General features: G+C 48.9%; 1 protein-coding gene across 2 annotated transcripts; it reads right to left on the reverse strand.

Annotated features, from left to right (window-relative positions):
• Positions 1-23,254, reverse strand: LOC144106738 (uncharacterized). Of its 2 annotated transcripts, none has more exons than XM_077639583.1 (5): positions 23,102-23,254; positions 15,868-16,003; positions 14,201-14,334; positions 9,505-9,610; positions 1-570 (listed from the first exon to the last, which is right to left on the reverse strand). In XM_077639583.1, the coding sequence occupies exons 1-5, from the start codon at positions 23,205-23,207 to the stop codon at positions 330-332; spliced, it is 723 nt and encodes a 240-aa protein (XP_077495709.1). In that variant the 5' UTR covers positions 23,208-23,254; the 3' UTR covers positions 1-329. The 2 variants fall into 2 exon arrangements, with proteins under 2 accessions (XP_077495709.1, XP_077495710.1); XM_077639584.1 differs by having other exon boundaries at positions 2-570; positions 15,868-16,000.
• Between the last annotated feature and the right edge of the window lie 552 nt (positions 23,255-23,806).

Genomic DNA, 23,806 nt, shown 5'->3' on the forward strand with positions numbered 1-23,806 from the left:
GAACACGTTAAACATCTATTTTAACTAGTGAAGTTAATATTTAGTTATGGTTAGGCTTAAATCTAATTGCTTTTAATTAATTAACTATCGGCATATTCCTAACGGGCTCGATGAGCAGAACATGTTAGACACCAATATAGCCTAATTAGGTAAATATTTAGTTATGGCGGCCGTGACGGCAGCTCAATCACGTGGTAATACATCGCATGGACGATAGATGGCGCTACCAAACAGATAACGCTCGTTACTTCAATGTCTTCCAGACGGTGGCGGCATAATTTTTTTCTTTTTCTGAGAGCGGGTAGGGGAAGAGAGGCGGCCACATTTATTCAGTTTTCCACGTTTAACTGTGACGAACCACCGGTCCATTGCAGCAGGACCAGGGCTGCAACTGCTGCCGTAAGCAGAAGGTGCTCTGTGGCCACGTGTCTTCTCATCGATCCGTTGCAGTCGCTGAGCAGCAGGAGAGTGTCCTCGCCCCTAAGAAACGCCGCCTTGGCCGAGTTCAGTGTCATCCCGCAAGTCGGTGTGAACGCCCTCTCGTAGCACCCTATCGCCGCTTCCGAGAGTCTGCAAATAATAACAATAGGATGCGTAAATGTTTACGGCGTTGAACGTTTTGGACTGCTTGCTCTGAGTCGTGGAAAATTTGGAAGAAAATGTGGTGGTGAAAAATGCTACTTATCACAGAGCAAACAATAAGGGAAGGAAAAATACACTACAATTTTTAGCTACTGCAGCAGTCGCATCCCGCTACAGCTGAAGCATACTTTATTTATTTATTTTTAAATACTGCAGGCCAATATATTAGCCCATGCAGGAGGGACTATACAAGGAATTTAAAATACCAAAGCGACATTTCAGGTTACAATCAATAAGCAAAATAACAAAATACAACGCTCATTCACCCAAGAAAATGCTGATATACATTAGAAAAAGACAGTGGAATTCACTTATGTACCTATACTGGAAGAAGTAAGCTAAGAATACTGGAGCATTGTGTACATGCGCGGCAACACTGGCAAGTCGAGCAATTTCGGACAAAAATTTTGAAAATTCAAAATTGTACGATACTTCTACGGCAATATTGAAGGTAATGGTCCATTCTTCTGATATGGAGCGAAAGGTTTCTTTCAAAGTGTTTCCATCGTTCGCAACGAACCGTTAACACTCCCATAAAAAAACCAACGGAGAACGCTTTTGACGATAGCAAAAACGATAATAGATAAAAAATACACAAGAATGCTGTCGTGTGATCTGAAGATATATTGGCTGTTATCGTGAAATCTTACATTATATTAAAAAATTGCGTCCATAAATGGTTTCCCGCTCAAAAATGCTTTTCTCCAGAGTTGCTGGGTATGACTGACGGCATTTTCCCCATTTTGGTGTTAATGTTACGTGGCGGCCAGCCGAAGACAGGCGTGATAATCAATGACAAAAAGTTGATTTAATGGCTGCTGCCTTAGCGCGAGCGCTCCGTCCCGCGCCACCGCCAGCTTCGTCTTCTTCATGAAAATATTAATTTATTTATGCAACCGCCAAAGCACGGAACACATTATGGAGGTGTCGGATAGCACGTAACGATAACAAAAAGATGAAGCGCATTTTATCTGTAAAAGGGCACTTTAAACAATGCTGCGATTCAATATGGCCACTTTACTCTATAATAATAATAATAGTAATATTAGTAATAATAATAATAATAATAATAATAATAATAATAATAATAATAATAATAATAATAGGTTTTGGTGGAAAGGAAATGGCGCAGTATCTGTCTCATATCGTGGGACACCTGAACCGCGCCGTAAGGGAAGAGATAAAGAAGGGAGGTAGTAGGTAGGTAGGAAAGACTTTTAATGCTCTAGAAAGGTGCTAGTAGCAGACGAGAAAGAAGAGGTCCATCTTCCTTCTTCTCACAGGGTCGGTGCCCCTATTCCAGGGCTCCGCTGAGCTTCGCTGCTCGTGGGGCGTGCTGGATCAGACGTGATGTGATCCCACGTGATGTGATACAACGATGGTTTGCTGCCACACCACGGGCAAGTGTCCCGATATTGCGTCGGGTAAATCTTGCTAAGGATATGCAGGTTTGGGAATGTTCCTGTCTGCAATCTTCGCCAATACACTGCCTCTAGTTGATTTAGATCAGGATGAGGCGGCGGATAGCGGATCCGTACCCCCTTATAGTAGTTGAGAATGTCTGAGTACGTAGGACTGACTCGGTCGGGTAGATCGTCCGATTGGGAGGAAGCCCGGCTCGTATACCCTCGAGCTACCTCGTCGGCGCGTTCGTTTCCCGCTATGTCGGTGTGTCCTGGCACCCAGTAAATGCTATGTATGACTTTTGGTGGGGTCGCGCTCTGGAGGAGCCGGAGCGCGGCGCGACCTATGCGGCCGTTCATGTAGTTACGGCACGCTTCTCTCGAATCTGTAAGTATGGTAAGGGACATGTTGCTTCGATAACCGGCTACCGCCGCTAGAGCTACGGCCAGCTCCTCCCCTTCGGTTACCGTGCAATCCCTCACTGAGGCGCTAGCTAATTCCTTTAAGTTCGAATCAATAACTACCGCCACTGTGCTGTTATGTGAGCTTCTTGTATACGGAGCCGCGTCCGTGTATACCGTTGTGGATTTTGTAGCTAGATTTTGTTGTACATACCTCGCCCGGGCTGCCCTACGGGCCGCATGCAAGTTGGGGTCCATGTTCCGGGGAAGGGAGCGAACCTTTAGCGTCTGGCGGATTGCGTCCGGTATGCTCGCAGTACGATTCTCGAATTCCGCAGTTCCGCCTAGCCCCAGTCGGCTAAGGAGCGAGCGCCCCGTAGGAGTCTGCTGGAGCCTAGCTAACTGCGTGACCAGTTGGGCTTCTTTGATCTCTTCGAAGGTGTTGTGAATTCCAAGAGCCAATAGTTTTTCGTTGGAGGTGTTCATTGGTAGATGCAGGGCTGTCTTGTAAGCTTTGCGGAGTATGGTGTCTGCACTATCCACTTCTCCTTTGTTGAGGTTGAAGTACGGGAGGGCGTAACCCACGCGACTAACCACCAGGCTCTGAACCAGGCGCAGGGTATCCCCCTCTCGCATGCCGCTCCGCTTCTGCGACACGCGCGTGATCATTCTGGCGACCTGAGTGGTCGATTGCTTGAGAAGGCCGAGCGTATGGCCGCATCGCTGGTTGCTCTGCAGCCACATTCCCAAGACGCGTATCTTGTCTCGTTCGGGAATTAGCTGTCCTTCGAGGGAGACATTGAGGGACCCTTCCTTGTGTTTCCCTTTGTGGACTCGCAGGAGTTCTGATTTTTAGGTGGAGCAGGCGAGGCCTCGTGCACTGGCATATTCTTCCACGCAGGTAGCCGCTGCTTGCAGTCGTTCTTCTTTCTGGCCGAGCGACCCAGTGGTAACCCAGACTGTGACGTCGTCAGCGTATATTGCGTGCTGTATGCCTTCGATCTTCTCGAGTTGTCTTGCGAGGCCGATCATGGCCACGTTGAAAAGTAGTGGCGAGATGAAGGACCCTTGAGGTGTGCCTTTGTTTGGGGTCGAAAATTTAGCGCTACGAAGGTCTCCGAGCCCAACCGTTGCAGTGCGGTTGGAGAGAAAGGCCTTCACGTAGCTGTGAATTTTCTCGCCGCAGTGGAGGTTGTCGAGTCCTTCCATTACAGCCGTGTGGCTAACGTTGTCAAAGGCTCCTTTGATGTCGAGGGTCATAACCACGTTCTCGCCTACGCTCGGGACGTTGGTGAGGACTTCCTCTTTGAGTTGTAAGAGGATGTCCTGGGTGGAGAGGTGGGCTCGGAAGCCGAACATACTGGGGGGGTACAGGTCTTCGTCTTCCATGTAGCTTTGGAGCCTCCGAGTAACGACTCGCTCGTAGAGCTTGCCTAGGCAGGAGGTGAGTGAGATAGGTCGGAGATTTTCGATCTGGAGTTTCTTATCCGGTTTGGGGATCATTACGACCTCTGCATGCTTCCACTCTTCAGGAACCGTTCCTGCGGCCCAGTGCCCGTTGAGGAAGCTGGTCAGTTGGTCGACCGCCTCGTCGCAGAGGTTGCGTATGAGTGCGCTCTGGACCTTGTCTGCTCCCGCCGCAGTGTTGCGCGTGCATGCCTTTATGGTAGCGAACACTTCTTCCCTGGTGATCGGCCTGTCTAAGTGGGTGTTCGGTTTCCCCAGGTATGGTTTCGCGTATGCCGCAGGCAAGGTCGTGCCGTAGCATTTCTCTTTGGCCTTATCTAGCAGTTCCTCTTCCGTACCCTCGAAGGTGTGGACGAGTCTGCGGATAGCTTTCCCGCTTTCGGCCCTGGTTTGGGTAGGGTCGAGGAGGGTCTTGAGTATACGCCACGTTTTGGCCGTGCTGAGGGTGCCGTCCAGCGAGCTACTGAACTGCTGCCAGCTCTGTCTGGCCAGTTGGGTCGCGTACTCCTCCGCTATCTTGGTGACTTCTGCGATCTTGAGCTTGAGCTTCCTGTTAAAGCGCTGCTTCTTCCAGCGCTCGGTGAGTCCTCGACGTGCCTCCCACAGCCTGATGAGCCGAGGGTCCACCTCAGGTGTTTGCTCGGTGCGATCCACTTCCTGAGTGTACCGCTTCTGGATGTCTTTAAGTTGTTGACACCAATCGTTTATGGAAGTAATCCCCCCTTCCAGGTCCGCGCAAGCCTTGCGGAAAGCCGGCCAGTTGGTGATCTTGGCCGTGCCGAGCTTGCGCTTGATGTCGGTGGCTGCTATCGTGGTCTTCAGGATATAGTGATCACTGCCTAGATTCTCCAGCAGATTCTCCCACGTTGCGTGCTTCACTCCCCTGACAAACGTTAAGTCCGGACACGTATCCGGGCAGATCGAAGTACCAAGGCGTGTGGGATGAAGTTGGTCTGTTAAGAGGGTACATTGGATCGCTTCCGCCGCGTCCTCGACCTGTATACCTTTGTGATTATTAGTGGGGTATCCCCATTGCTGTCCGCGAGCGTTGAAGTCGCCTACAATGAGCAACGAGTTGCTTTTCGCAAGTTTGCTGGCCCCTAGAAAGAGTATATCAAAATTCGCGTCCCGCTGGCGAGGCGGGCTATAGAGGTTTACTAGAAAGACACTCTTTTCCTTACGCTTCTTTTTGGGAATAATTTCCGTCACTAAGTGTTCAATTTTCGTGTTGGGAATTGGGTCATGGGCTATGGCTACCAACTTTTTGCTGACCAAGGTTGCCGTGCGTCCGCTATCGTAGCACGTATATCCCCTGAGTGACGGTGTCGTGTTAGTTTCCTGTAAAGCTATTATATCGGGTGTTGAACCTTGCGTATGTAAAAACTGCATTAGGAGTCCCTGCTTTTGGCGGTACCCCCTGCAGTTCCATTGCCAGATTTCTAGTGGAGTTTGTTTAGCCATTGTTTTGGGCATTGTTCTGATTGGAGCCTTCAGTTCCGAAACGGCGCTCGTGTATGAGCCTGTCCCGGGCCTCGTTTGTTATTCGTTGCGTATTTTGACTTTTGACGTGGCTGCGGAAACTTTGGTCCTGCAACGCAACTTTTTGCTGTAGTAATGTGATGTTCTGTTCTGACAGGTTGAGTTTGACCTGCATGGCATCTAATCTTGCATGAGTTTGTCGGAACTGTCCTTCGGTGCGAATCATGAAATCCTCCATGCTCTGCATGAAAGTTCTAAATTCTTCGGGGCTCACTTCTAAGGGGGTTGGAGATCGTTGCACTTCGGCCGCAGGAGTCGGGGGCCGCGGTACGTGCCCTGTTCTCTGAGCCTGCATCTCTTTAATGAGGTCATCGATTTTTTTTCGGAGATGTGCATTCTCCTCTCTTAGAGCTTTAATTTCCTTCGAGTTACGCGTAATATTATCTTGATTCGAGTGCGGAATCAGTGGGTTTGGAGAGCCCGCTCCCCAGCTCACCTTGACGCCGCCCTTCTTCTGTTGTTTCTGCGGCGGCTGCTGCTGCTGCTGCTTCGGCTTGGCCGTTGACCGGTTTAGCGGCGGGAAAGAGTCATCCCTGGATCGGCTCTGGCTGTGATCTCGCACGGTGCTACGGCCTCGGCTCGAGGAGCGGCCATGGTCCCGCTCCGAGCTAAGCCACCTGGGTCGGCGCTCTCGACTCAGGTGCGGGTTCTGCTGCTGCTGCTGCGGTTGTTGCTGCTGCGGCAGTTGGTGCTGCTGCTGCCATTGTTGCTTCCGGGACTGCCGGCCGCCGGTCGTGCTGCCCCGGAGCTCCTCAGTAGTCTTGAGGCGTCGACGGCACTCCGTGGTGACGTGGTCGCCTTCACACACCATGCATTTGGCCTTGCACGGGTGGCCTTCTGGTGGGTCGTGTGTGCCGCACGTCCTGCAGAGCTTGGTGTTCGGCGTTGGACAGACGTCCGAACGATGGCCTTGCTCTCCGCACACGTAGCAGATCTGTCTCGTAGGACGATATGGGTAGGTCTTGAATTCTCCGGATCGGTAGATGACCCACTGCGGGATATACGGGCCGTCGAACGTGATGAGCGCCGTTTCCGACTTGCCCAGCATTCTCGCTTCCAGGATCTTCACTCCTTGTGATCGAAGCCGCAGCCTCGATTTCAGTAGGGCCGGTGATTGCCCCGGCATGACGCCGTGAATTACCGCACGCTTCAGGTCGTCCGGTAGGGCTGGATAGGTGTTGGTTGCATAGGTCTGGTCATTGATCGTGAGCTTTTCGATCTTCCTGAGCACGTCGCAGTTGTCCAGGTCGGGCGTGCTCGCAATCATGATGTTCGATCCGGGCCGGAGTCTCATGATGAAGTCTTCTTCCTTGATCGTTCCTCCGCTGGCCGCGACGAGGGCTTGCGTTGCCTGGTCGACACGGATTTCGCTGATTTTTAGGCCTCCCTTGGGGTGATAAATGATTTTTATATGATCCTTCGGTAGCGGTGGCGGACGTGGCCTGATCTGCCGCTGCGTTCCCGCCAGATGTGGTTTTAATGTAAAGCGCGGCACGCCACTCGCTTGCGTCTCTGCTCCGCCAGCTGCGGCTGTCGGCGCTATCTTGTTGCTTGCTTCTTCCCGGGGATCGCCTGGCCCCTTCGAGCCTTTCTTCGAGCCTTTCCTTTTTAGGCGCCGTTTGTAAGAAACAAGCTGCCAACGATCCATGTCTTCGTCTTGCAGTGGGTCGATGTCGGCCCCGTCGTCCCGCTGCGGTATCGAGGTCTCCATGGCCTCGGTCACTGCGTCCCCAAGTCCGGGGCTCGCATTGACCGGCGGCGCGGCAGGAGATTCGTCCGTACTTTCAATATTCGCCGAACCTTGGGCCGAGGTCCGGGTAGGTTCATTCATGATAGGGTCGTCAGCGTCCCGGGGTTCCATGCTGGCCGATGTCTAGACACGCAAGCACCGCACGGGGCCGCCCCGGGAGCGCGCTAGGCCTACGCTAGGCTCAGCGCTCCCGGCCGCAGGTGGCCACTCGAAAGTCCGATAGAAGTAAAAAAATGGGCCTACCGGCTCAGGAGTGGTGTCGCCGTGGTCCAGGTGACGTTATCCGTCGATGTAGCCGAAAATTTTCGGTGGCCCACGTGAAAATTGGGTCGGAATCTTCGAAAAGACACGGAGCCGATGTGGAGTGCGTCCGTCCACATGCGAACGCCCAACGCGTCCCAAGAAGAGAGTGAAAGAAGAAAAAAAGGACGAGGTGGCATAGTGGAGGGCTCCGGAATAATTTCAACCACCTGGGTATCTTTTACGTGCGCTGGCGTCGCACAGGTCACAGGCGCCTTAGCGTTTTGCCTCCATAAAAACGCAGCCGCCGCGGTGGGGTTCGAACCCGGGAACTCCAGATCAGTAGCCAAGCGCCCTAACCTCTGAGCCACCGCGGCGGGTACTTTAAAACAAACTTAACCAAAAATACAGCATAAGAAGCACAGTAATTGAATGAAAACAATAATAGAAGGTAGTTATGTAGCCAAACTGCTGAGGGCGTTCTTAAAGGAGCCCTCAGGACAAATTTGAGTTGGGCTAGCTGTATCTATTCATAGTCTATGGGCAAAAGTGTAATAAAAGTGTATGGCCATAAATCTATACATCGTCTGTATACTGCCGTAGGATTTGAATTACGTAGACTGTTATCTACGGTTTGTCTGTTGACCGTCTATAGACTTTATAGACAGAAATCTATGGACAGTCTACAGACTGTTTAAAGAAATTTATGTAAGGGATGCATGCCTCGCCGTGTGGACCGAGAAAAATCTTCCGGTGTCTTTCGGGTGCGAACGGGCGAGTGCAATGAATAATTAAAGGTACCGATTGAATTAATCGAGAGAAATTTGGGGAATCGGGCGTAACTGCGGGCAAACTCTGACTACATGTTACCTATGTAGTAAAGCATTTAGTGCTTACTACTTCCTTCGGGAGCCCAGAAGGGGGCTGTAACCTTTTTTATTTATTTACGTGGCTCTGTAGATTTAGTACTTGCAAGGGGGCACTCATTACCGTGCTATGCGTTTCCCTTCCGGTCTCCGTAAGTTTCACAGTGCTCGATCAGAACCACTACCAGCGTTCCTTCATCCCTAGTTCTTTCCTACTGGCCCGCCAATACTAGACGGCAGTCACGCGGTCACGTGACCTAGGTGGCAGGTGGGCCACCAGATTTTTCGCACACAACGCTGACACCCACGGCGCCAGATTTTCTACACAACGGGAGTCTGAACGCTAGGCGTGATTAATCATAACGTTCACTGATTGGTTGAGACAGTGATGTCGTAACAGGGTCACGCGACTTATCCGAGCACTGATTGGTCGACTGGGTCTATGACGTGTGAGACCACGTGACATGGTTTGAAGGTGCTCTGGAAAATGGGACATAGTCGAGCACGATGGCGGGCTCGGCGGCAGTTAGCTGCTCCGCTTGGTTGTGTGCTGATATGCCTTGACAGATCCGCGTATCAGGCTGGAATGGAGGAAGAATTAATGCCGCGTGTGCTTGCCGTAGGGACAAATCTCCGCAAGCGGAGAGGACGACCACGCAAGTATGTCGCTGAAGAACGAGTATCAGCGGCTGCACAGGCTCAGCGTATGCGGCGTGCAGCAATGACGGATGAAACGAACCAGGCCGAATAACCTTAGGCTTTAATGCTGTCGCGTTCTCAACTCCTAATGTCATTAAGTGTTCCACAAATTTTTGTACTGAATTAGTTCCGACACTTTCGGTGTTGGAGTCCTGAATATGCGTAAAATGCTTAGTGTGCAATCTTACAGATGATAAAAACAGTTCACCTTAATCGCAATTTTTGAAGGGTAGCTCCAGTGCGAAAGTTTTTAAGGCCGTTAAACAAAGAGCGATAAAAGATGGTTAATTAAATGAATCTTACATGCCCCGATTGCTTTGGATCGTGGTCCGAACCTATAGTCACCTTTCAGGGCAAGTGTGGGCATGCGAGGCCTCTCGGCTGAAGGAAATCAATGCTACAGGGGACCTCACTGCTGCCGCTTAGTGCAGGCTGAGGAGCTACTGCTGAATTTCAGCTGCCATCATAACGCATCTCAAAAAGTGCAGACACTTACTGGCAGCTAAAATGTTTGGTGTTTCCTGGCGTGATCCCTTCCATGTACTCGTCGTGGCAAGGGATAAGCTTCTCAGGATCTTGGCACGTTCTGGCCGTGTAGTAGCCTGGGGTGGAAATAGGAGGGGGAAATTTGGCAGGTGCAGTTAAGAGTACTTATGTGTCTGGAGGCGCAGACACGCCTGCTCACTTTGTGAACGCAGTCGTCACGTGCTGCAGCGCGATGTAATCCGATGTAATTCTACCTCTGCATGACTGTGTGTAGCCGCCACAGCGACGCAGCCTCACCTCTTCTGATCTGCGCGCTAACTTCATGACGGCAGTCGCTGCCGTGCCGCGGCCCGCGCTCAGCTTTAAGGGTATAACGGGATGGCTGATGAGTTAATGCCCATCTATGCATAATTGGTCTTTGTCTACTTAAAATTCATAGATTCCTGGGAGCCATCATGATACTCTTGGCCCAGTGGTGCAGCGGTTAAGGGATGCGCCACATTGCCCTGAGATGGTAGATGCTGCCACCGGTGGGACTTATGCGATCGAGTTTGTCCCAAGAAAACCTCGCGCGACCTCCCAGGTTGCATTTATGGGTGCCCCCCATCCTCCCCCCCCCCCCCCGCACACGCACACACAGAGACGGGTTTTTGCTCAAGGGCAAGTAAGGCTTACAGCTTAAAAACTGTGCCAAAAAGAACACTAAAAAGGAACAGGCGAGCACCGCATTAAGCACTGCGTTACCAGTGCACAGCTTGCACGTCAAGAACGTCAGACTGAAGCAGTGAGTAAGCATGTACGCGATGGGAAATTGTCTATTGGGTTTTGTCAAGAAGGGGAGCCGAAGAAAGGGGACCAAAAAAATAAAGTGCGCCCTTTTACACAGCAGGCGTACGACGGTCTCGCGTCAAGTACGACAGCCAGAGCGTTAGGATCAGCGCTGCCCCATATGGATCGTTAGCTACTCAACAACCAGCCTGCCCTTCAAATTGGGGCGGTAGAAACTGTAATCCAGCAAACAGCTAAACCTCGTGATGTGTTTTAGAGAGCTAGTTGTCTTAAATCCTTTCCCTGCTTTCGCAATGTCGTCAGTGTTCTCCAGTCGTTGTTGTTGTTCTCCAGTCCGCATCCCATCACGTACCTCGCGCTAGCTTCGCTTCGTCGTCTGCATGAGGCGCGCCTACACTCGCGGACCTCTCCGTGCACGCAGCCCTGCCTGGCGCCTAGTGGTGCATTCGTCTAAATCGTATGGAGTGCGCGGCCACGAGAAAGCGTCAAATCTTCTTTTCAGATAACATCCTTAAATTCGCTGTAATGCGAAAGCACTACTAGCCGCTTTCTCGGCGAAAGCGGTAGGACGAATGAAGCCTCCTGGAGGGTGACCGGACCCAATGTGCAGCAGCTCTAAAAAAGAGCTGTGATGTGATTTGGCAATGGCCCTGAATGTTGGCGATGTGATTACGGCCTACGTTGACATGGTTCATGCTCAAATATGGCATGGACGAATCGAAATTTGACCTTGAATAAACATTGATCAAAATAGATGAAAATTGAATGATGGGTTACTGAGAGATATCGCCAACATGGTCCATGCCCAAATATGGCATAGACCACCTGAAATATGCCCTTGGAATGGCCTTGGCCGACTTTGACTGCCGGAGAATCCTGGATGTGCTCGCGCCGATGACAGGCTTGACTATAGTCTCAAAATGGAATTGCCCCCCCCCAAAAAAAAAAATTAAAAATTGAGTTCACCCACTTTCGAAACCGACCTGGAACCCCACCTCTTAGAATGGGTTTGTCCCACTCCCAAAATATGGGGGGCCCATCGTGCTTTCGCACAATATTTCGTGCTTAGCAATTCTAAACCCCGAGCCATTTTTTTCTCACCGACTTCAACATCGATCTCACGAAGCATAAGCAGTTCGTCATGGAGGTCGCATGAGGAAATTCACATTAGGAACCAATCCTAAGCAGTCATCCCACGAAACGCGTGCAGGGCTCTGGAGTTCGGCACAAAGTGTGAAATGAATTACGCCCGTCATCATCATCATCATCACCCACTGCAGGGCAAAGACCTCTCCCACGTCTCTCCAATTAACCCTATCTTTTCCCAGCTGCATCCACCCTTTGCGTGCAAACTTCTTAATCTCATCCGCCCGCCTAACCTTCTGCCGCCCTCTGCTACGCTTACTTTCTCTTGGAATCCACTCCGTTACCCTTAAGGACCAGCGGTTATCTTGCCTTCGCATTACGTGCCCTGCCCAAGCCCATTTCTTTCTATTGATTTCGACTAGGATGTCATTAACCCGTGTTTGTTCCCTCACCCACTCTGCCCGCTTCCGGTCTCTTAACGTGGTTACGCCTATCATTTTTCTTTCCATGGCTCCCTGCGTTGTCCTTAACTTAAGCTGAACTCTTTTCGTTAGCCTCCACTTTTCTGCCCCGTAGGTGAGTACCGGCAAGATGCAGCTGTTTTACACTTTTCTCTTGAGGGATATTGGTAAACTGCTATTCATGATCTGAGAGAACCTGCCATATGCGCTCCACCCCATTCTTATCCTTCTAGTTATCTCCCTCTCATGATCCGGATCAGCTGTCACTACCTGCCCTAAGTAGACGTATTCCGTCACAACTTCTAGGCTCTCGCTGCCAATTGTGAACTGTTGTCCCCTTGCTAGGCTGTTGAACATTACCTTGTTTTTCTGCATGTTAATTTTGTTGATCATGATTTGCAGTTCACCTCCTGAGTGACTCAGCAAGGCAATGGCATCAGCGAATCGCAGATTATTTAGGTATTCTCCATTTATTCTTATTCCCAACTGTTCCCAATTGCGCCCGTATACGAACGCATTTCCATGAGCGTAAAGCCAGTGTACAGACAGGGTGCAAGAAACGGAAACGACGAGTCAGAAATTTTCGAGCCATCAATGCGATTGATGCGGTGGGGAATGCGTTAGTATATGGGCTCCAATTTTATGAGTGCATTGACTCGTGGCGTCCTCTTCGCACAGTAACGCGAACCAGGGCATGCGCCACGGACGTGTGGCGGCCTCTTTGCGTTGCTGCGCGAACAAGTGCCATAGTGCGCGAGGTTGGCAATATAATACGCGAGGAAATGCCTCCAGTGATGAAACTTTTCATGCAAAGAGGGCCTGCCGGTCACGTGTTGGGAAGAGACTGACCTACTACCGTACCAGAACAGGAATTTGGATGGCGCCTTAAGTGCAAAGTATAGCAATAATTTCTTGGACAAAAGAATGGCTTTGGAAATTTAGCGCTCTGCACTTTAATTTGGCTCCATGGCATTACAAGCGCATTTCCTCGACTGCAACTTCATAAACTAGTCTGTTCATTGACAGGCTTCGACAAAAAGGAACCAATTAGTGGCCAACAAACAAACGAATATGTGCGTATCGAGGGACACAAGCGCACCGCGTTTTTTCCCCGAGCCAGCGGAGTGCGCCGGTGTCACGTGACAGCGCCCGCCCGCCACCCAAGAGCGGAAAAACCAGGGTATTAAGGCATTAATTCTGCTTCTTCCCTGCTCAGTAGACCAAGACGAGACGCCACGATCGCTCGCGGCCCACTGCAGGGAAGGGTACATTTCAAAGTTCGATGGGCAACCGATTGCTCTTCGCGGGGCAACACCCGAGAGGTTAAAAATTATGGGGGAACCTAAGTAATTCTTATGATTTGTAAATGCGAGAGCATTACTTGTCGCTGTGTGCGTCGCTGAGTTTAGTGTTGCGGCGATATGTTACTGAGTTGAGTGCTGCTTCGTATTTAGTACGAAAGTACTTCTAGCCGCATTCTCCGTGTTTCGGCGTGTTTGCGTGTGTGAAATTTCTGAGTAGCAAATGTAACTGGCTCACTAGGTAAGGGGATACCTCAACCGAAAGTACTTCTAGCCGCATTCTCCGTGTTTCGGCGTGTTTGCGTGTGTGAAATTTCTGAGTAGCAAGTGTAACTGGCTCACTAGGTAAGGGGATACCTCAACCGCGTTGTGTGTAGGCGGAGGCGTTCACCTACAAATTGAGGCAGTTATACATTTTTTTGTTTCTCAAGACCAGTGGAAGGTTTAGACTGCGTTGATTTTGAAGAAAGGAAAGGCGCATAACTGGCCCCTTGGTCAGTGAAGTCCTCAATCGTGCCTTGAGGTACGTGGTGGTAGGGACGCCTGCGACCTATTGCTCCACTAATGGTGACGGCGTCATTTGCATGCCGCGTTTCGGCCACGGGTTTCAGATGGCGGCGGGGTTTTTGCACCAACCAGTGCGTAAGATTCTCTCACATTGAAAACAGGCGCTCGCGGAGGGAAACGCTCTCTTTTGCCTGTTGTCTGCCGAGACCCGAGGGATCCCTTTCTGGCCGCTGTACAACCCGACGTCGGCTGACAATGACGTCTTGGTGAGCCTCTCAAACTTCTATTTTATTCGATGGAACATACTTCCGCGGGGTGCTTTACTTCGCATTAGGTTAATAGCCGGTTTCCGAGCGTGTTCTGCTGTTGCCTATTGCGTCCGAACCTGCCTTTGCTGCGACTCAGCGTCGCGGGTTGGGGAGGCGTATCGCGGACGAGTAACGCCTGCGTGTGGCTGGCACGGAACCTCGCCTTCCCGGCCGGTTGTGCGAGGAGTGACACCGTAACATATGAAATCGTTGACAATAGTTTCCACAAGCAGAGCAAGTTCTCGTGTACTCACCTCGGACGGCGTCCTCGTCGCAGAAGAAGTGGCGCAGAGCTTCGTAGCCCCTTTCCTGGAGGCTGTACTTAGTCCTCACCTCCTCAGGGCACAGTGCTAGCCTCTGGTGGCAGTGAATCTTGGCAGTGATTTCCCTGAAAACGAACGAAAACAACCAAAAAGATCTGCTTTGCACTAAAATGTATTTTCTACGAGAAGAATGCATCGTTATTATCATCGTCGTCATCGTCAGCCTCATTACGTCAACATAAGGGCAAAGGCCTCTCCCATGTCTCTCCGATTAACCCTGTCCTTGGCCAGCCGCATCCATCCTATATATGCCTGCAAACTTCTTAATCTCATCTGCCCATCTAACTTTCTGCCGCCCCCTGCTACGCTTGCCTTCTCTTGGAATCCACTCCGTTACCATTGAGGACCAGCGGCTATCTTGCCTTAGCATTACATTACATGCTCTGCCCAAGCCCATTTCTTCCTCTTGATTTCGACTAGGATGGCATTAACCCGCGTTTGTTTCCTCACCCACTCTGCCCGCTTCCGGTCTCTTAACGTGACACCTATCATTTTTCTTTCAATGGCTCTCTGCGTCGTCCTTAATTTAAGCTGAAACCTTTTCGTTAGCCTCCAGTTTCCTACCCCATAGGTGAGTACCGGTGAGATACAGCTGTTGTATACTTTTCTCTTGATAACGCATACTTTCCTGCTATCCTTACGAATTGGCATGATGTATACAGTACTTATTTAATATGAAGGAAATGAGCAGTGACTGAAACCCAGAAAAACATCGAGGAATGTTTTTTGTGATGTTGATAGATCCGAAATTAGTAATGTAATTATTAATGCGTAAGCATTATAGGGTCCTGTGCAAGAGGAAACGGCGAACTTCGTCTGTTAGTAGCTAGTGGTGGGTGGCAGTCGGGCCGCGAACGAACTTAGTAAACTACTTATAGGAACTTAGCCGGATATAACGAACCTTAGTATGTCACCTCTCATATAACGACCTTTTGTGTCTTAACCCCGGATAAACCGAACCTAATTTTGTCTCATATAACAAACGTAAGTATGGCATTTCGTATATAACAAACTTCCTTGTGTCAACTCGCATATAACGAACCTAAAGGTATGTCATCTCGTATATACTGAACTTTTGTGTATGTAGCGAACTAAGTGTGTTGTACTAAGGAGTGCAGCGCAGTAGAAACACGGACAAGAAAGACGGACGCGAACACAGGCGCTGACTAACAACATCGTTTATTGTCTTACTCTGGCTTATATAGGCAGCATTTGTATGAAAACACAAGGGGAAAAAACGAACAAGAAATGCTGAAGCAACCATGGCATGATTATCTCGTCTATCCAACCTATTCCCTCCAATCATTAACGTGTCCATGGGTTCTAAGAAACAGCAGCTCTTTTCTGCTTAGGTGTACGGACGGCAACATTCACAAGCACTGAATACACCAGAATGAAACGGTACTTTCACAAAGATGATAATCCAGATTTCGTTTGAATTCAAGCGTATCACATTGGCGTAAGGCCACAGCATTCCTGAAAAGTTCAATAAACTGCCCGGAGTGCATCAAAAGTAGACATTTATTTGCTGCATCCCCCAATAAGTGGGGACTTCACTCCCCATGAAATGAGAACAAAGGCGAATTGTACTCGTTTACCTGCACCATCTTGTGAGGTCTTCATTCCTGATGCTGCCTTCGCTGCCATCCTGCACACTGCGCCTCCACAGGTGGGGAATGTAGCCACGGTAGCAGTGACCCACCTCTTCTGGTGTGCACTCATGCGGCAGCTCTTCTGTGTTGACGACAGAAAAGAGCAATTAAAAAAAAGCACTCGCTTACATTAAAAAGACACGAATCAAGCAATAGATGTCCACGGGCTTTCAGCGAACGTGAATCAGAATTTAAGAAAAACCGTATTTTTTTTTTGTTATAGAGACGACTTCTGAGTCATTGTAATACCACGTTTAGTTGATATCAGAAAGGAAGTTAATGACGGTATCTAGGTAGTAAGCCTGCTAACTAATTTCAAATGTGTAAACATTTAATTATTGCCGTTAGGCGCTTGCTTGCCGATAAACCTTCGTACCTGGCCGTTAGTAATATAGCCTTATTAATTCTTAAGAAAAAGGGATGTGCCTAGGCCTTGTACCTCAACGACCTGAAATTTGTGGAAAAATTTGAAACTCGCGCGCCGGGGACGTCCGCACAGCAACGCCCACCACTAAATGTCACTTCGCGGTACACGTGCCACGTGATGTTCGCTGTACCGCCCCCCGCAAAGCTGTGCTTACTCCTGCTAGCTGCTTCAGTTGAGTCGCGCCTCTCAGTCATGCCGGATATTTCTTGCTACTAGTATATGTGAAAATCATTAAATCGCTTAAACTTAAACCTTAATCAATGACATAACTAGATCAAGTTCTAAAACACAGGATAATAAACATTGTAGGTCTAATCTAATCCTCATTGGAAAATGTTTATAGGTTTGAATTGGTCAGCAAATAGGATTATGGAACATTTGGACCGGCTGTAGAGGATTAACGTCCCAAAGCTACTCAGGCTATCAGGCATACCTTAGTGGAGGGCTCCGGGTAATTTCTACCACTTGAGGTTCTTTAACGTGCACTCAAATCGCACAGTACACAGAAGCCGCAGGTTCGACCCCACGTGCGGCGGTCGCATTTATATGGAGGCGAAAAGCTAGAGGCCCGTGTACAATACGATGTTAATGCACGTTAGAAACCCCAGGTGATCGAAATTACCCGGAGCTCTCCACTACGGCGTCCCTCATAGAATGAGTCGCTTTGGGACATTAATCCTGTAAAGCTATACACTTTTTAACCTATTCCTCTACACATTTTCAATAGGAGTGCCGAAAAACTGAAAAGTGGGCAAGGTTTTTTTCTTCGAAGAAAACGACCCTCTTCTTTATGTTATAGTTATCGTCTCATTTCTTAGAAATGCATTGTTAACACATATACAACATGTGCTAAATTTAGCTAACTTTCTTATATCTGTAAATTTGTTTTTGTCCCATCAACATCGCTTTCGTCAAGAGCTCAGATGGGACACACAAACAGCTTTATAAATGACTGCAATACGTTCTAATGTCGCTTTAAACGCATTAGTAGACACTCCTTTCTTGCAGTTTGAAAATGATTTCAGTACAGTTTTTCTTAAAAATTTGTGTTGTAGTAGTTGTTTTTCACGCATGTCGCGCACATACATCCGTGGGCTGGTTAAGCACTTGTGTACTTGTACGAAACTTTCGAGATAGATCCTGGATGCCCTTGTATTACGCTGGATATGCTTGTTAGAGAGGAGCGCTTCGTTACCTGGAGCCAGGCAAGTCAAAGTGGCAACGGCATTCGAAACGCGGTAGTGCGAGCGCTACACCATCGTCTTCCAGATCAGCTATGCGCCAATTATTGCCCCCCCCCCCCCCGCGCCCTCACCCGCGCGCCTTCCGAAGAACAGAGCATTGGCATGATGTCGGCAGCATCGCAGTCGTCAATCTAAGGTTGAAAGGGAAAGCAATCAAGAGAGGTGGAAAAAGGAGCAAAGAGTTGCAAGTGAAGCGCGCGAAGACTGTCTGTTACTGCCAGGAAAAAAGAAAAGAAAGTGCACAGGCCTGCTCACTGGCTCAAGCCGAGGCCTTCCTTCCTTCCTTCCTTCCTTCCTTCCTTCCTTCCTTCCTTCCTTCCTTCCTTCCTTCCTTCCTTCCTTCCTTCCTTCCTTCCTTCCTTCCTTCCTTCCTTCCTTCCTTCCTTCCTTCCTTCCTTCCTTCCTTCCTTCCTTCCTTCCTTCCTTCCTTCCTTCCTTCCTTCCTTCCTTCCTTCCTTCCTTCCTTCCTTCCTTCCTTCCTTCCTTCCTTCCTTCCGAGCCACAATCGCTACCACGTGCAGATAGAAAGAGAGTTGAAAGAGGGGATAGAAAGACAGGAGAGTAAAGACGCGCTAAAGACAAAGCCGATCCCGGAGGTAGTGCAATACCGGACCAACCGGTGGCGGGCGTGAAGCATCCTTCAAACTCTCCGCCACATTTCCAAAAATAAGTCCAACCTGGACCCATAACAGATACTCTACGGGGTCCGGACATTCAAATATTCAGGGAATCCCCCAAGGTGGTGTAGATTTGTAATAGGGAAGTCATCATTCACTGGTATCCACCCAAGCGCAGCCATTCGGATATAAAGGAAAGTTGTACAGCTTCCACAGAAACTTTATGCTTAAAGAAAAATTCTTCCTGGTTCGCTGTTCGAACCCGGGACCACCGCTTCAGCGTAGCAGTCGCTCTACCAACTGAGCTCACCGGAAGAGCTTTCATGTTGCAGGGCAAGAGCGAATTGGTCAGTAAAAAGAGGTGGGAACTGTGCTGTTCAGATGTTTAGGGGCAGCCCCCAAGGTGGAGTAGATTGTAATCATCATCATCATCATCATCATCATGATCATCAGCCTGACTACGCCCACTGCAGGGCAAATGCCTCTCCCATGTCTCTCCAATTAACCCTGTCCTTTGCCAGCTGCGCAGGCCGTATCCCCGCAAACTTCTTAATCTCGTCCGTTCACGTAACCTTCTGCCGCCTCCTGCTACGCCTGCCTTCTCTTGGAATCCACTCTGTTACCCCTAAGGACCAGCGGTTATCTTGGCTTCGAATTGCATGCCCTTCCCAAGCCCATTTCGTTTTTGACTAGGATGTCATTCACCCGCATTTGTTATCTCACCCAGTCTGCCCGCTTCAGGTCTCTTAACGTTACACCTATTATTTTTCTTTCCATAGCTCGCTGCCGCTACCGTTACCGCGATAATACTACGGCTTAAAGGCACAATGTGCACAATATTAGAGCTGCGCTGTCGACGTCTCGACTGCACAGCATCGTCTCGAAGGACATCGTAGTGTACATCCCCGATACCCCCGAAACACCTCGTAAGGGCCGAAAGAGCAGCTTCTCGGACAAGCTTTAGCGACGGACACGCGTCCGTATACCCATACTTGATCACCGGGTCTGTAGTCAGCCTCGAAGAAGCTGACAACAAAATGTTGACTGGTGAGTTGACCTCCGTCCTCACTGACGCTACACAACCGGACTGCGTGAGCAGCAGCGCACGCTGCAAGAGAGAGCACATGACACGGTCTTGCCGGCTGGCGCGCTCGTAAGCTTGGCTGCAGTCATCCCCTGCTCCTTCGGTTAACGTTCAGCCCGTGAAAACGGCGCATCCATTGAGGCGTTTCCTCGACGTTGTGTCGCTGCCACACTCGGTCTGCCACGCATGGGTCTCTGGGGCAAAGACTGTGGGCCACCGAACTGCTGCATTGTTGCGGGCATCGTTGCGTTCGAATCTACGCGACATACAGCACGCAATTGCTTGTGGCAATTTAAGCCATACGCTGGTGGGGACAGCTCCTGGAGATAGCTCCAGGCTCGCACATTCCCTTCACCGGCTTTGTTAGCCCTCATCCACCCAGGAAAATACAGACCCGAATGCTCTCTTTGTGGGGCTCCCAGAGCCAACTCCGACCACATTTTATATCTCAGCCGAGAATTCTAACCACCATCTCGCTGTAACCTCTCGGACAAAGATGGTTGGGAGATCGCGGTCTCCAGCTCCGAACCATCCTCACAAAGGCGGCTGGCAGAGTGGGCTGGACAAGGTCGCCGCACGTCATGGACTGTTGGCCCCCACCCGGGATCAAGAGCCAGACCAACCCTAGGCAGTAACACATCCCTAAGGCTCATCAATAAAGTTTTCACCTACCTACCCTGGTGGGGAATCGAACCTTAAGTCAACGCATGCAAGCGTGTCTATGACACGATTGCAACGTTCGCACGGTCACGTGGGTGGTGACGGCGGCGAAAAACTTTTTTAATGCTCAGAAAGAGAGTTTGGGAGACAGAAGACCCTGCTATGGTGGTCGGTATCCTTAGTCCGGGACACCGCACGACGAGGCCCCGTCTCGCGTGTTCCAACAGGATCCTTGTGCTATTACAAACCCGGCTCCGTTTCATACATCAGGTGCAACGCCGTTAAAGGTACAGAAGTAGTCCGGGCGGGAAAATAATGGGCGGCATGTTACTCCGCGCTTGTTCTGTGTCTGAGTGGTCTATGGGACGAGAAAGCGACAGCGCTTTGTCAGCAACAACAGTGCATTTAATCAAAATCATGACAAATGTGTCATGTGGTAAGCCTACATGCAAAGCATTTACTTTGTTTCGCTCACCACAAATAACGCAGTATTTTTTGGTCGCGGATGCAGGCGGCGCAAACAAGTGCGCTAGCTTTGACAGCGTTGCACATGGTGTTTGAAACGGAGTAAAGGCGTCCGCTAATTTTTCTCTGCGCTGTAGCTCCAGCGAGAATTGTGGTTTCGAAAATACAAACGCTGCGAAAATACAAACGCTGCTATGGGTGTCAGTAAAAGCAACTCACAAATTTCGGAACTAATGAGGAAGCTAACTGTAATAATTATGATGTTAGGTAAAATGCGTACTTCATTAACTTACTAATTAGCACGTCTAGGGAGTTTTCTCATGGCCAGCGCCAGTGAAAGTATCATGCCATTGAAAACAATCTTTTAACTCAAAAAGTCACTTTTAAAAGTTACAAACAGTCGAAGGTCAAACACCCTTTGCAGGTCAAGAGAGAAGGCGACAAAGTTAAATGGAATTGAAAAACGGCTTTATTTTACAACGGCTCTTGAAATGCACGCATTCTTCCACCTGCACCATTGTAGGGTAGAGGTTCTACTGCAGTCAAGGTAACATTAGTTGGCGCATTTGGTTTGGCAGCCATTGTGGCTTTTCTCCGTGTCTTCAGCGGTCAGAAGCAAAGTTGTCGCGTTCCTGCCGTGATTAAATTCCCGCCGGTCAGGATCTCAGGGCGCCAATGGCCTGACCCCTCTGTTCATTTTTTCAGTTGTTCGGTCAGGTATCACTTAAGTACATGGTAGCTGTAACTATGATAGTTGATTAAACAGACGCATTACTGAATAACAATATCAAACGTGGCAAATGCATTTACTATTAAAAAGCGGGCATGATAATCGCTCGAGCATTCAAAATTGTGCATGCATTACCCCTCACAGTGAAGAATACACGTGCACAAAGCTGGAGAACTGCAGAACTGGAATACTGCGGCCGTAGTTCCCTTACACCATGAACCACCAACTAGCTCAGAAACAAATCCTATTACATTTTTGCTGTGCAGACTTGAAACGGTAAAACTAAATTCAGTTCTAGTTAAAATAATATAGTATACAATAAACAAATAAGTAGATTTTATTTAGGGGAACAATGCCGCTTTGCGTTCGTCATCATCATGTGCGAAGCGAATTTCGATGAAATCCTTTGTTTGTGCAGACATGTGAAATGCATATATACGAAAGATTATCTGATAATATTCTTGGGGTAGCAGCGCACAAATAACACAAGACAAAAGAGATGACAGAACAGATACGCAGCTAATCTGAGAACATGAGTTGGAAGGTCCTTGGATAAGCCCCCCATATTAAAGGATAATTCATCGTTTAATGAAAGATGACTCAACTGCTACGCTACAAGGGCTCTCATCAGGAGCAAAAAACCCAGCATGTTTTGTGAACGTACTAAAAGCTGCTACATAGCAATAGATTTACAGATCGCGACTTCTGCATTTGCCTTGAATTAACGACTACCTCTGACTACCCCTAACGATTCACCCCTGATTCGCAACTGAACTCCGAGATTCGGAACCATTTCGTTGCTCTTGGCAAAAGAGATGACGTTTTCTAAGCTACTGCATGCAGATTGAGAGAAATGCATCTCATGTCGCAACACTGTTTGTAACAAAGCGTATTTCTTCGGAAATGAGCTGATTAGACGATTATAGTGTATTATACATGCAAGTAAAATAGAGGAAAGTACGATTTTAACATTCATCATTTTATAAGGGTTAAGATATATTTTGGAGAATTGCATAAAATATAAGCAATAATAAATTTATAGAGAAAATATGAGATATTTTTCTAACTGGCAAATCAGACCAATTTCTGAACATCAGAAAGTGGAAACACTGAGGAGACATATGCTGCCGTTTGAAATTAATCAACTCCAAACTTCGAACCTTTTTATCACCTGTTGATATGATAATCTGGCCGTTGACATTATAGGTTGTTTAGCAGCAGGATTAGCTTTTTGCACGAAGTGTTCTCCGAGGTGCCCTCGTCATATCGAGCAGCTGAAAGTTTAATTTTGATGCGTCGAGGAATCTATTTAGAAATGTCTTTAGCGTAGCTTCGTGAGAATTCGATATTCTTTGGCGCACGAAAACTGAAACTGTTGGAGTTAGCACAGCTTTTATCATTCCTGCTACTCAAAAAAAAAGGCAAATATAGTGCGGGTTTGTCAATATAAAATTCACGCAGAATGTATCTACCTCTCTTCGTCACCAGTGAGAAATGAAAACGTATGAGGTTGAGCGTAGTTAATCACTCTGCCGCTCGTCTACCTGATGCTCCATAATGTATACTTGCTAATGAATCGATGCACTCAGTGATGCAACCACCTCCTCATCGTCATCATCGTCATCAGCCTGACTACGCCCATGCACTGCAGGGCAAAGGCCTCTCCCATGTCTCCCCAATTAACCCTCTCCTGTGCCAGCTGGGCCCACCGTGTGCCCGCAAACCACCTTCTAGCTAGCTTAATTTTGATGAGGCAACATAGGAAGCTGCTGAAGAACACTGAATATACTAGGGGAACAGAACGATTCCCTTTCCATAAATAGGTTGCAATTCCTAAACATAATACTGTACATAAACGCGAAATAAAATGCTTCTCAACACACGAATGCCTTCAATAGGTGACAGATCAGACAATGAAAAGGACGCAAAATTAAGACACTAGTGTACGGTTACCTTGCCGAACTGCAGTTTCAACGAAGACTGGTAGTAATCCGACGAGAAAAACGAGCTTTTTGGAGTTTAAGGGAAACGCCATGTTTGTTTTGCCGTCGTGCCACATTAGTCACTCTCGACACCGCAGCCGCCCCACTCACAACGGCCACTGGAACCGACTGGTAACACAGCTCATCAATTGGCATTTTTGACAAGCCCTTATCTGGCAATCTTGCCCACGGACTGATAGAGATAACGAGGCAAAATATCCACAGCAATGACCCCGCGGTGCGCGTTTTGTGTAATCGTCGTTGCCAGGGTGCGCAGGAGCGAAATATCTTAACATTAAAAACTATAAACACAAATAAAGGCAATGAGTCCATGTGGTTCGTTTTTATTTTCGTGGTTAAAACTAATCTTTCGTGTTCTGCTGCCGCTTTCAACCCGCCGCGGTGGCTCAGTGGTAAGGTCGCTCGGCTACTGATCCGGTAATTGGTTTTTGGAGAAAGGAAATGGCGCAGTATCTGTCTCATATATCGTTGGACACCTGAACCGCGCCGTAAGGAAAGGGTAAAGGAGGGAGTGAAAGAAGAAAGGAAGAGAGAGGTGCCGTAGTGGAGGGCTCCGGAATAATTTCGACCACCTGGGGATCTTTAACGTGCACTGACATCGCACAGCACACGGGAGCCTTAGCGTTTTGCCTCCATCGAAACGCAGCCGCCGCGG

This window comes from Amblyomma americanum, chromosome 10 (genome assembly GCF_052857255.1).
Source record: "Amblyomma americanum isolate KBUSLIRL-KWMA chromosome 10, ASM5285725v1, whole genome shotgun sequence".
Taxonomy (NCBI): Eukaryota; Metazoa; Arthropoda; class Arachnida; order Ixodida; family Ixodidae; genus Amblyomma; species Amblyomma americanum.